The sequence below is a fragment of the Tetrao urogallus genome (genome assembly GCF_951394365.1).
Source record: "Tetrao urogallus genome assembly, chromosome: 10".
In the NCBI taxonomy this organism is placed as follows: domain Eukaryota; kingdom Metazoa; phylum Chordata; class Aves; order Galliformes; family Phasianidae; genus Tetrao; species Tetrao urogallus.
Window position 1 is genome coordinate 13,427,221 of NC_136823.1, and position 12,026 is coordinate 13,439,246.

General features: G+C 42.8%; 1 protein-coding gene across 4 annotated transcripts in view; it reads right to left on the reverse strand.

Moving 5' to 3' along the window:
* Positions 1–12,026, reverse strand: part of CADPS (calcium dependent secretion activator) — a gene marked incomplete at both ends in the record, with an annotated part of 173,015 nt that overhangs the window by 32,943 nt on the left and 128,046 nt on the right. For 2 of the 4 annotated variants that reach the window (XM_079540330.1, XM_079540329.1), the window contains 3 exons: positions 456–602; positions 6,563–6,704; positions 7,583–7,739. In XM_079540330.1, the coding sequence (XP_079396456.1) occupies positions 456–602; positions 6,563–6,704; positions 7,583–7,739 (446 nt within the window). The remainder of the gene's footprint in view (positions 1–455; positions 603–6,562; positions 6,705–7,582; positions 7,740–12,026) is intronic. The other 2 variants (XM_079540332.1, XM_079540331.1) reach the window with 1 other exon arrangement.

Here is a 12,026-nt window from a genome sequence, read left to right on the forward strand (position 1 = left end):
ATCAAAATCAAGACAGTAATTATCATCTGGGGAATGTGGAACTTGCATTAAATAAAATTCAGTGTTAGATCTACATCTGGTCCACAGAAATTGGTTGACTGGCATTGAAGTTGGCTCATCTTCTCTTTTGGACAAAACTCTTTTCTGAGACACATCGTTTCCCATTATGCACTCCGTGTTTCATATGTTGGCCAGAACGTGTCCCATTGGTGACAGCTGTTTTGTAAAGCAAGATACTTGCTCAAACTCTCAGTGGGAGTAAGAAAATTTTGAAGATTTATACAAAAAACCCTCAAAATACACTTGCCAGAAATTCACCAGTGTCTCATTCAGAAAACGTCTAATTAACTGTATCACTCTTTAAAGTTTTATATAATGCACAGAAACAAACAATACATATCCATGCCAAGATGACTTTAAATTTAAATGAGATCTAATTTGAACTGAATACACACTCAGAATCATAAATAGCAGCCATCCATGACGGTGCAGAAAAGCTAGGCATTTGTGGGATGCCTAGTGGGATGTTAACTGGTAGATTTGGTACTTTAGGGAGATTCACATTTGGTAGATTCACATTGGGCAGATTACTTGTTAAACTCCTGTGGAAGAAACAGACAGAAAGAAAAAATACCATAACAGTGACAATGCAGATGTAGCAGAAGCACGTGACACTTATAAACAAATCTGCAGAATTCACAGCACGACGACAGTTAGGAAACTAAAGCAAAACATTTCAGAAAGAAGCATGGGTATGGAAGCTCAAGTGTACTGTTTTTGCAGTCTGCAATAAAAAAACAAGTTACTTAAAAAAAAAAAAAGAATGAAAGAAGAAGAGGAATCACAAAGTAGCAGATTAACAGAGTACTCAAACACCCACACAAAATAACTTAACCTTCAATTCCTGATACCATTTCAAAGTACAGGAAGCAACCTTTACTTGGAAAAACCTATCTGGTAAGGAAGTGAGTCTCAGTTCAAGACACTCAGGTTGGATGGATACATGAAATAGCTGAACGAAGCGAGCTCCCAGAAAAGTCAGGGTGCTTTTCTTGGCATCAGGACTCAAAATAATAAACACAGTTTGAAATACTAACTGCCGAAGTTCTGCAGAGTTTTTCTTGCTACTAAATTCAACGAAGCCAGAATTTCACTCCAAAAACACTCGTTTTTCTGTACTCTAAAAATAACAAAGCTATGCTAAAATCTGGATTAATCGCTTCCTAAAGGAAGACTTGTGCCCTAAACTCAACCTTGCATTTCTGTGTCTCTCAGGTTGTCCAGGTCTAATACGTGCACTTTGAATGAATTGCATCTGATACATTTAGGGCTGGTATATGAATGTTTCTTGGCTGGAAATGGGCCAGGGAGTGATTAAGGCAATCAAAAGTTAATTTACGAACCAAGTGTTCTTGAGCATCATGACTTTAATAAGCATTTTCAGATATGCAACTGTTATGCAAAAAGAGATCTTTTAAAAATGGGCTAGTGTATTAATTTAGTCTGAAACATTGTTTTTCCTGAAACAATGTGTGGTATAGCAACACCACATGCCTGAAGTTTGCAAAACACCATCTTTTCTGGATCATTATTTGAGCTCGGTAAAAGTGGAATCAGGACTTCAGGCTCTCAGCTTTGGGTTGTACTGCTGAAGCTTCTCTGTTGATGTGCATAAATCCAACTTTAGCATCCAGGCTTCCTTTGGTGGAAAAAACACAATCCAAATCCTTCTTCCAGTGGAAAAAAAAAAGCCTGTTCTCGTTTTCTTTTGTTTCTATGCTTCTTAGTAGATTGGACTTCACTTTATCTGCTTGCTCTCTTTGTGAGACAGTAAGCAGATAGGAGAATTTACTAATGCAACAAAGCCACCCATTGTTTCCATTCATACTGTATCTGCCTATTAAGATATGATTAGTGAATGAGACAGACTTCACAGTGATGGAGAGTGCGTGAAATCCTCAGAAATGGCAGTGCATGTGGTTAGATACTGCTGTGGAATAAAGAAATAGCAAGAGGTGGACAACATATAAATGTATAAGGAAAAGCAACTTAAATAACTTAGCCAGATGGTAAATACATAAATCAGAGGACCTTTGGTTTTAATATTAAAATTCAAGAAGTGACAGTGTTATATTAATAAAAACACTGTATTAATAAAATGTGACTTCTAGAGTAAACAGTATACTATATTCACACGGAAACATATTTCTTTTATACAACACATTATTTTGCTGATGCAAGGATATGTTGCAAGAATAAGTTAGTACTCCTAAAAGGAAACAGAACAGCAAACTAATGCCGTATATTACGTTAACATACAGTAACTAATTTTAAAAATATTCTCCTGAATTGACATGCACAATTTTGCAGGTTCAACTCATCTAATTATCTGACTAACAGTTCCAGTGAGACCTGTAAAAAATGATTAATATTACCAACAAATGTTCCAGCCCGCAGTTGCTCAGACCATAAAAACCACAGGTCCAAGACAAGAAACTGTCTCTAAAAGCTAGCCATGCCTATTTAATATAGATGGCTATATATAACCTCAGCCATCAGGCAGGGAATGTGGGCATTTGGATCAACAAGATGAGGGCTGTCTCATTTAAGAAGCTTTGGGACTGGATCCTGATATGTTTGAGAAAAGATGTACACTCCAGAGCTATACTGCTTGTTATCTTGGTTTCTTCTGCTTCACCCCATTTGTTGGCAATGGAGATGGCTTTCACCTGTGCTGCCTGCGAGGGAATTCTCATGCAGACAGACTGGCAGCACACCGTGCCAGCATCCCCACGCTCACTTTGCTGTGGTGCTGATGGCAGGAAACACGTAGCAATGCACAGAGGCCACTCCTGCAGGGCTGCCCCAGGACTGGAAGGAGGGCAGGAAATCACTGTGCTTTTACCAAAGGGTCTCCTGGTTTCAGAGCAGAGCTAAATGAGAGCCCTGGCCCTGATGTAATGCTTAGGTCCTACGTGATGGTTTACGGATTGAAGAGGCAGACGCCTGTCTCTTCCATCACCAGAAACGCTCACTACCTTCCTGCCTAGGATGAGCAAATGCTTGAGAGCAAATCTTTTCACAAAAGCCTTGATGTGAAGCAAAGAGCTTATAGTGAAGTAGGCAGTCAAACCTGTGCTCTTCCTCTCTCTGACTGACACCCAGAATAGTAACGAAAATACTCTTTTTCACTACAGCAGTGCTTTCTTTGAAGGGGAAACATTTTTCACTAGCACTACAGCTTTGTAGTACATCCTCTTCCAATGATTAATATTATCACACAGTTCCATTTCTTGCATTTTATGTGAAAGATAAACTTATAAAGTTTGCAAAGGGTTAGTGAGCAATCAGTAGATGTTAAAGGCGGGATGAGAGTGCAGCAGGGACAGCCTCAGGTCAGTGAGTAACCTCCTCCTCATCGAGCAGCTCAAACCGGCTGTCCCCGCACCGGCTTTAGCATTTGCTCAGAAAGATCTTCCAAGACAGACACACGCACAGAGACACACACACACACATACGTGTCTGCTGGCTGCAGATCAATCGGCATTCTCTGGGAAGCTAGCACGAAAAACCCATTGCACAACCCTACTTTTCCAAGACCTCTCAGCTCACCAGAGAACAGACCTGCTCTGTATCCTCCATATTTGGATGACTGTGCGAGGGACAAGTGTTCCACGCTTCTCTGCATGGATTCATACGAGCACACCAGCTGCTCTAGCTATAGGGCAAGGACCCCCTGCAAATTCAGCAGCTCTGCAGAGGCAGCTTACAGAGCCCTCATGAGCACGTCACATCGGTGCTTTTTCCCCCGTGTTTTCAGTACTTCACAGTATCTCCCTCACTGTTTGTGATTTCTATACCTAACTCTTTGTAGCATAAGGTGCAGAGTATTCAGCAATGAAAATAGAAGAAATACATGCTTGCAAACTGCCATCTGGTCAGGTTATGGTGGGCTACATATTTCAGCCGTGATTGCAAGCATGATGTAGAGATACCCTTTCAAAGTCTCTGTTTTGTGGAATAGTTTCCTGGCTCAAAGGAGATAATGAGACTTCCTTCTTGCACTTCACTGCAGAGAATTGATGTGGGGCTGCAGGAGGCTCTGTGCAGCAGACATTTATAATGACCTGCCCTTCCTGGCCAACCTGAAGGCCTTTCTTCAAAGCAGAGGAAAGCCGTGGAGCCACATTCTGACAGTGGGCCCAGTTCCAGAAAGGCTCTGCTGAACAGTCTGCAGCAGAAGGCCACCACTTGGATGGGAATTGGCTGGTCTGAAATACTGGAGCATCACAGACCTGAAAACTCAACTGTGCTTCAGTAGACACATAAGGTAAAAAGGAAATAGATACAGGAAGGCAAATGAAACCAACTATATCTCTGACCTCAGTTTTTCCTGCAAGTTCACTGTAGATCCGCCAAAGAAGAGCAGTTGGTCTGCCCAGGAGGCAAACGATGAAGATCCTCAACAATTAGTTCTGAACAGTGCCTCAAAGGTGTCATAAGGTCTCAGGAACAGCACCCCCCTTTGCCTTCACACAGCATGTGTCACCCTCTGTTGCTTGCCGTTTCCTCCCCTTGCTGGGTCTGGTTGCACAAAGGCAGCATTTGCAACTCACACCTCTGTGCGCGAGACCAAGAACAAACACCAACTAGTGAAAAAAAACCCAGAGTTCATCCTTTCACCAGAAGGACATGAGCTTCTTGTGAAAAGCACCCACTTCCCTGCTGGAACAAAGCATTTTAATACTGAAGGCTGTACGACACGTAGATAATCCACCCCGGGCTTTTGCTTGGAACTGTGATGCTCAAAGCATTCTGCAGCTGAAGCTCCCCAAAGGGCAAAGCCACTACAACATAACGGAGAAAAGACCTTTGAAAAAGTGTCAAAGATAACTTGAAAATGATAGATATTGGCATACCAGGGACAAAGCATTTTGACAGGCAAATATCACAGCCAAGTAGTCATGTACATCCACAGTTATGCCACAAGTCATTGAATGCCAAAATAATATCATCTTCTGAAAAAAAGAGAAAAAGCAGAATGAATTGCTTGTGACTGCCCAAACGAGGTGGACAGTTACACTGAATTAACTGCCTCTGTTTCATAACAGACAGGCAATACAAACAGATTCATTGCTAAAGCAGAACTCTGAAACCGAAGGTAATGCTAACTTCGAAGTGCAATTCTGCTTGAAGGAATGGCTGTAAAAATGGCATTCTCCTACTCGAAAGATCTATTTCTTCTATGTTTTCTGGGTCACATCTGCTTATTTGAAACAAGATTTTTTAGGATTTTTAATCTTGTTAGCCTGCAGACCAAAGACAGCAAATGGAAAGTGAGAGAGACTCCTGAACGCCAGCCACTTAACCCCACTCAAAACAGAGGAGATGATCAGGTGTCAAGAAAAGGCCTGTGATTTGGCAGGCAGAATCCTTATGGATGCTGAGGATGCTCACGAAAGAAAAGAAAAAACCTGGGTAATCAGATTCCAGGTTGCATATGGGAGGCTGGCTGCTGAACAAAATCTCTTTTCCTTGTAAACCGAACATATTTGGTGTGAAAAGCCCTGAAAGACCACACGTTCTTTTACACAGCAACCTCTGAGAGCACAGTGCCACTTAACTTTGGCTAGAGAATCACAAAGAAGCAGGGAAAATACATCTGCAGAAGTCAGCTGGTCTGAGTCCCCAGTCTGGGGCACTGTCAGCCTTGTGGTATTTGCATAGGGTCAATCTTTCCCTTTTAAGACTGTTAACAGAAGGAAAAGTCTATTCTTTTCCTTCACAGGACCCGATATGAGTTTCTAGAGCAAGCACAGCAGGGTTCAGCAGTGCTTCAAAACCTGTGAAATAACAGCAGCAATCTCAAGCAAATGCCACGTTTTTATATTCACCGGCTCCTGAGTTCCATTTGGATTTCTCTCAGGCCACTAATTTCTTGCTGGCCACCCCCTACTCTTCCACATCCAATGGAGCTGGTTTTGCTAGGTGGCTCATCACATCACATCCCCTCCGGGCTGGTCCCTCCTGCACCCCTGGAGCTGCCTAAGGCTGGGACAAGCTGAGCTGCTGGGGATGCAGCCAACAACCACCAGCCGTGGGGGTGACGTGCTGTCCCTCCATGGGGTGGGTAGAAAAAATGAGTATTGGGAAAAATCAATACAGCAATGACTCACTCAAGTTCTGGGGCTGTACTGAACATGGCAAAGCAAGGTTTTTTGTTCTGAAAAGGAGTTATTTGAGTTCAAGAGCAGCGCTGGAAAAGGCCTCGTAGGATGGGATCCAAAAAGCCATGCCAGCTAAGAAAGTTTTCACATTTTCATGCTTCCACATCCAAAAGCACACAGTTTGAACTGAGGCAGCAATGCATTTCAAAAAGCAAATATCATTTCCTTCATTAACTTCAAAACCTTGAAGAGTTCAGGCCTTCTATTCTTAGCATTCAACTAGAAAACATCAAGCACTTTCTGCATGTCCGATCTAATGTTTGCTAATTCATCTCTGTACGAATCTCCATCCATTTGCACCCAAATTCCGATTGTATCAAAGGAGGTTTCCTTACTTTACTGGCTCCCATGACTCCCGCTCAAAGCCCCTGTGAATTGACTGTGCAATTGAGGACTCCATCAGATCGACATATCTAACAACAAGTGGAGCAAACAGGTCTTGGAGGTGTTTGTGGAACTTTCCATTGCACAAATTATCTAGAATAGATAAATAAAAGTATAGTAAGAAACTACTGTTACTAAAAGCTCTGTAACAAACCACAGCGTGGCACTTTATTACACAATGAGTTTGTCAGTGAACGGAAAGAAACTGAGAACAGAACAGGAGCTGGCATCGTGCACCAAAGCTCACGACAAAGACAGCAGGAATGGCTTCTTAATTGAAACAGATTAACAGACAACAAATCTTCTTTCCCATTAATGTCAGACTTACAGGTTACAAATACATTGTTACTTCCTGCGAATAAAATGCGTGTAAGAAATACTGCATGGCAAACATTACGGCTTTTGCAGGTAGGAGGACTGTTTCTTATTCAGTTACTCACTACCATGACACTCTCAGAAGATGAATCCCTGCTTCGTGAGTGGTGGGGTTTGAAGGCGTGAGCCTTCTCCATGCCTTGGAGAAGCGCCTTATTTCACAGAGCACTAAGCTTCTGAATTCCTCTTACTCTCATTTAATTTAAATCTTTTCCTCCCTTCGGTGAGGTATTTTAAAGTAGGGACTGGTTTGCTCCAAGCTTAATAAATGCAGTACACACATATAAAACAACACACACATTTAATGACGGTGTACATAATTCCCTGCCTGTCAGGCAGCCGTTACAAAAGACTTGAGAAGATGAAGCAAAATAAAAGTTCAACTTCTCACCTTCATCTGAGGCATTTGACTTAGGGGTGTCTGTGTGTGCATCAGAGAATTGCTTTTTTCTAGTGGGAGTGGAACCAAACCAAGCCGATGCTAAGAGTCTGCACTGTGCATCTCTACCCAGCTCAGCTCTCTGTGCAGCACAGAGAAGTATTAGCAGTAACCTGAGCCGCCCACTGAAAAGAAACGACCAAAATACAATACATACAGTCACTACGGAGGAAATCGTTTAGAAGCTGAAAGAGTGGAAAGCTGTCCCACGTGTCGGGGGGTTGCACCTCTAACGCAGCATCCATATCCACCGCAAACAGCGACAGGAAGGTCTCCGCGTGCTCAACCATTAAGTCTGACCACCAAGCAAAGGCCTTGGTAGAAAAAGATAACAGAGCAGAGTGTTAGTTCCAGTCAAGCACAGTCACGGACGCTAGGCCACGGATCTCCAAAAAATGTGCGCCCCGTGGAAACTACCTTTATTGTAAAGAGAACAGTGCTTTCCAGTGCTAGCCTGCACACACAGTGCTAATCATGGGAATTAGGCACTGCTGCTTTCATACAAAGGTCTCTTGCAGAAGATCTATTCAGGGCTCCACCATAAAGGCAGGCAGGTGTAACATGGCAGAGAAGGTTCTGTCTGTTCAATTTACAATAAATTGCTGAATTCATCTTTAGTTATGCTAATCATCAGAAAACAACTGATTTGTATTCTAAATGATAGAAACTGGGGAGTTTCTTCACTGTGGGTGGGTTTTATGCTGTTATTCAGCAGTTTAAATTTTATTTGGCTTCACTACTTCTATTTCTCTTTAAAAGCTGCCTAAGACATTAAAATCTGCCCTAAGTCCCACTCACTCTTATTTGGAAGCGATTCAAGGATCACCTGTGGAAGTTACTACAGCACTGTTCATTTTACATGGCCAGCTACACACGTCATCTAAATACACTACCACCTTCATTAATGCTACTTATCAGGAAACAAAGCTCCATTACCAACATGCCAAGATTTTAAAAAATAAATAAATAAGTCTACAAGCCTGTATTTTCAAAGAGGCAGGAAAAAAAAATATATATCTAATCTTGAAAACCAAAAAAGATCAGTGAAGTAACTCATTCTCATGCACATGGGTCCTTCAGACTCACTTGGACGGGCCCTCTGACGTGACATTCACATCATACATGGCTCAGATGTGAATGTTCCAGACGCATGCATGCGTGTTTAGTAATCACTTCTGGCTGGGAACATGCAGTATGAGAAGGGCTGTCGTTAGGACCATGTGCTATAATTTCTAAGCAGCAGAAAATTACTCAGTGACTTAAGGAATCTGAGAAATGGCTTTCAGCACTTTGCAAGAGAAAGAAACCTCTAGCATAGGAGGAAGACTAGAGATAGAACAGAAAAGACTGGGCATAATGCATTCAGTTCAGAGGAACTGAGTTCAGGGAGGGGTTTTTTGCCTCCTGGATGGAAGCTTTTGGCAAATGTGAATAAGCACGATAGAGTTTAGTTTTCTTAGGGTTCTGTTTTGATTAACTGAAGCAGAATGTTTTTGGTTAATGCTGTTCTAGAGAGACACAGAGAACAAGTCCAGCTGTGGGTTCTCTTGGCCACAGGGAGGGACTCATACCCCCAAACCAGGTCAGTGCCATAGACCCCTATAACAGTTCCTATTTTGGACTGACTTCTCACCAGGCAGTGATGCTGTCAGGAGGTCTTTGGGACTATTTCCATTCCTTTGGTCCCTCAAAATACAAAGCAGACAGACATCACTCTGCTATTATTCCATGAGCTGATATAAACTGGTGATAAGACATGCATAGGTTGGATGTGACGTGGGGCATTATACACCCAGAGCACATCTCAGATGTAAAATAGCCAAAAAAAAACAAATGAACCCCAAGCTAATCTTTGTACTGGACCAGCCCTATGGTGAGGGCATGGAAGAGATGAACTGTGCTGTGAAGCAACTCCATCCCTGGGATGTTTGGGCAGCCCAATGTCTACTATGATGAAGAGTAGCCAAAGGCCAGTGGCAAGTAAGGTCCTGGGGGTGGAAGAGAGGGGAAGTGAGAGAGCATCTTCTGCAACAACTCCGACATAATTGCTGCAGAGTCCTGCAATAAAACCTGCTTCCACAAAGAACAAGAAAAAAAAAAAAGCTATTTTAAAAGAATGAGGAAGAAAAGCACATTGTTTGGGGGTGTAGGGGGGAAATAATGCCCAAATCAGTCACCATTTCCCTTCTGTTGAGTCAAATTTTATCTCCACATGTCTCTAACTCATGTCAGGTTCCCCAACCTCCTCCTCCCTATTCTCAGAGGACAGACCCTCCTGCAGTGGGAGAAAAACCACCACACTTTGAAGAGCTCCTTCAAGATGGTAACATTTTCTGTATTTACCATCTACTTACCTGCTTTACTTGAATGTAAAGGCAAAAAAAAAAAGTGTTCTTTCTAGCCAAACACACCTATTATTGTATGTTTTACACATGGATACACATGTATATATGTATGACCTCAAAGGGTTAAAATACATATATACATATACACATATGTATACATAGAGAGAGAACATGAGTTCAGAAATACATGAAGACCACGGCCTCTGGCATGTGCCATCAGTCATCCAGGGAGACAAAAATGGAGCTGGAAGATATCTGGTGAGAGAGATATTGCAATGGCAGAGACCTCCTGCTCTCACCTAGGACCAAGGCACCACTGTCTCTTTTGCACTTTTGTCTGTGCTTCTTTCTGATGGGTAGGACTAACCCCACTGATAAGACACAACACTTTCGGTCTAATGGCTTTTGAACATATTCCATGCTCTGAGTTTTGCTTTCTGGGTTCTCACTAGCATGTCTGCCTGGATGTCCATGTTTGGAAAAAAAGGGGTGTATTTTAATGGAAAAATTTCATGATTTTCAGAGAAGAAGGCATTCCTTCAGCAAGTGATGCCATTTAATTCTGCTGAACATCCAAAGCAGACCAAGGAGTCTCACATTGCAGGTTGAACCTTCTCACCTCCAGGCAGAAGGACAAGATGGAAAAAAAATCTCATCTGGAATAATTTGAAAAAACATGCAGTATCTCAGCACTTCTCACTGAGAGGAGCAGGATAATGGGGCTGTAACGCATAATAAAGATGGTGTGATAAATCAGCCAGGCTCTCGTCTCTCTGTTCCTTTGGGTGCAATTCCAAGTGTGCAGAGAGCTGGCCCACTGCCTGAACACTACTGAAATGCCACAAAAACCCTTGGGACAGGGATTCAATAACGTACCGACAGAGTGCTGGGCTTCTGGACAGAGATAAATGTCACTCCTCCAGGTCACCATTCAGAACAAGGGGCCAGGATGCCTCCTACGCATGTTGGCATTAACCTTCTGTCTCTAATCAAAGCCTTGTGACACAGAAGACATTGAAGAACAGCTCTGAATCTTCCTCCATGTGAGGATCAGAGCAGCATAGCTGGCTGAACACCACGGGCCCTCTAGCTGCCTGCTGCAAAAGTCCACTATTTTCCCAACAACTGGTGCTTTAAAATCAGCTGTTTCCAGGCTGGTTGCACACACAGCCTAAGCTGGTGATGAGTGGAATAAAGCACTCATCATCCTCGGGCAAGCTCCTGCAGCTCGTGTGTAAGTGCAGAGCTCTCAGGCAACCCCTGCTTTTGCAAAAGCGAGGTTCATTTTGCTCTTCACCACGTATATTCTCTCTCTACATATAAATACTGTATATCCAGTACAAGGCACATACAGACAAAACCAGAGGAAGAACACTACCATTCTAGTCACTTGTGTAGAACTCAATCCACCTCCACCACAGTGTACTATAGATCAAGGTGAATGCAAAACAACAGAGGTAACAACAGGCTGAGGAGAGATTCCAGGCGGGTAGGGTTGTGTTGGGATGTAACTGCAGCGCTCGTAAAATATACCCATTGCTACATGCATGGACTGGACTGCTACGCCACACTGACCCTCTGTGTAAGGCTACCAGCTCCACAAGCAGCCGACTGGGAGTTGCTGTTACATTCTTTGGTCAAAGTTACGGAAGCGAGGGCAAACCAGGTAAAATCCCAGTAGGAAACATGGCACTGAGAGGGCATGCACGAAATATGACAGGAGTGACTCGTGTCATTCGGTTTAGTCACATACCTCTTTCCCCTGACAGGATCATCCAAGATTGAATGAACAGTAGAAAAACAGGGAGGAAATTTAAATATGCAAGCAGGCATTAGTTGGGTGTCGTGGATTGTTGTGTATTATCAATAAGTTAAGTTATACTGCAAATTTAATATACACCGGAATGATTTTTAGGTGACTGTGAAATTATTTATCAAACGCTCTTAATGCAAAATATAGTGAGTATATACAAAAATGGGAAGGAAAAGAGAAAAGAGTGAATGAGTGTAACAATTCCTACAGTCATATACAGTAACTGTTCGCTCTGATATTCAGAACGATCAACTTTCCAATACTTAGCCAAGAGCACCAGATTTACAGCCAACACAGGGCTCGATCCTGCAGATACTTACATGGGTGGGCAACGCCGCTGCCTGGGGCAGTCCCTGCGAGGTGGCACTGTCCTGGCAGCACTGCCAGCTGCCACGGGGCTCAGTGCTTCCAGGGTCGAGCTTCAGTGTTCTCTAACATCTATT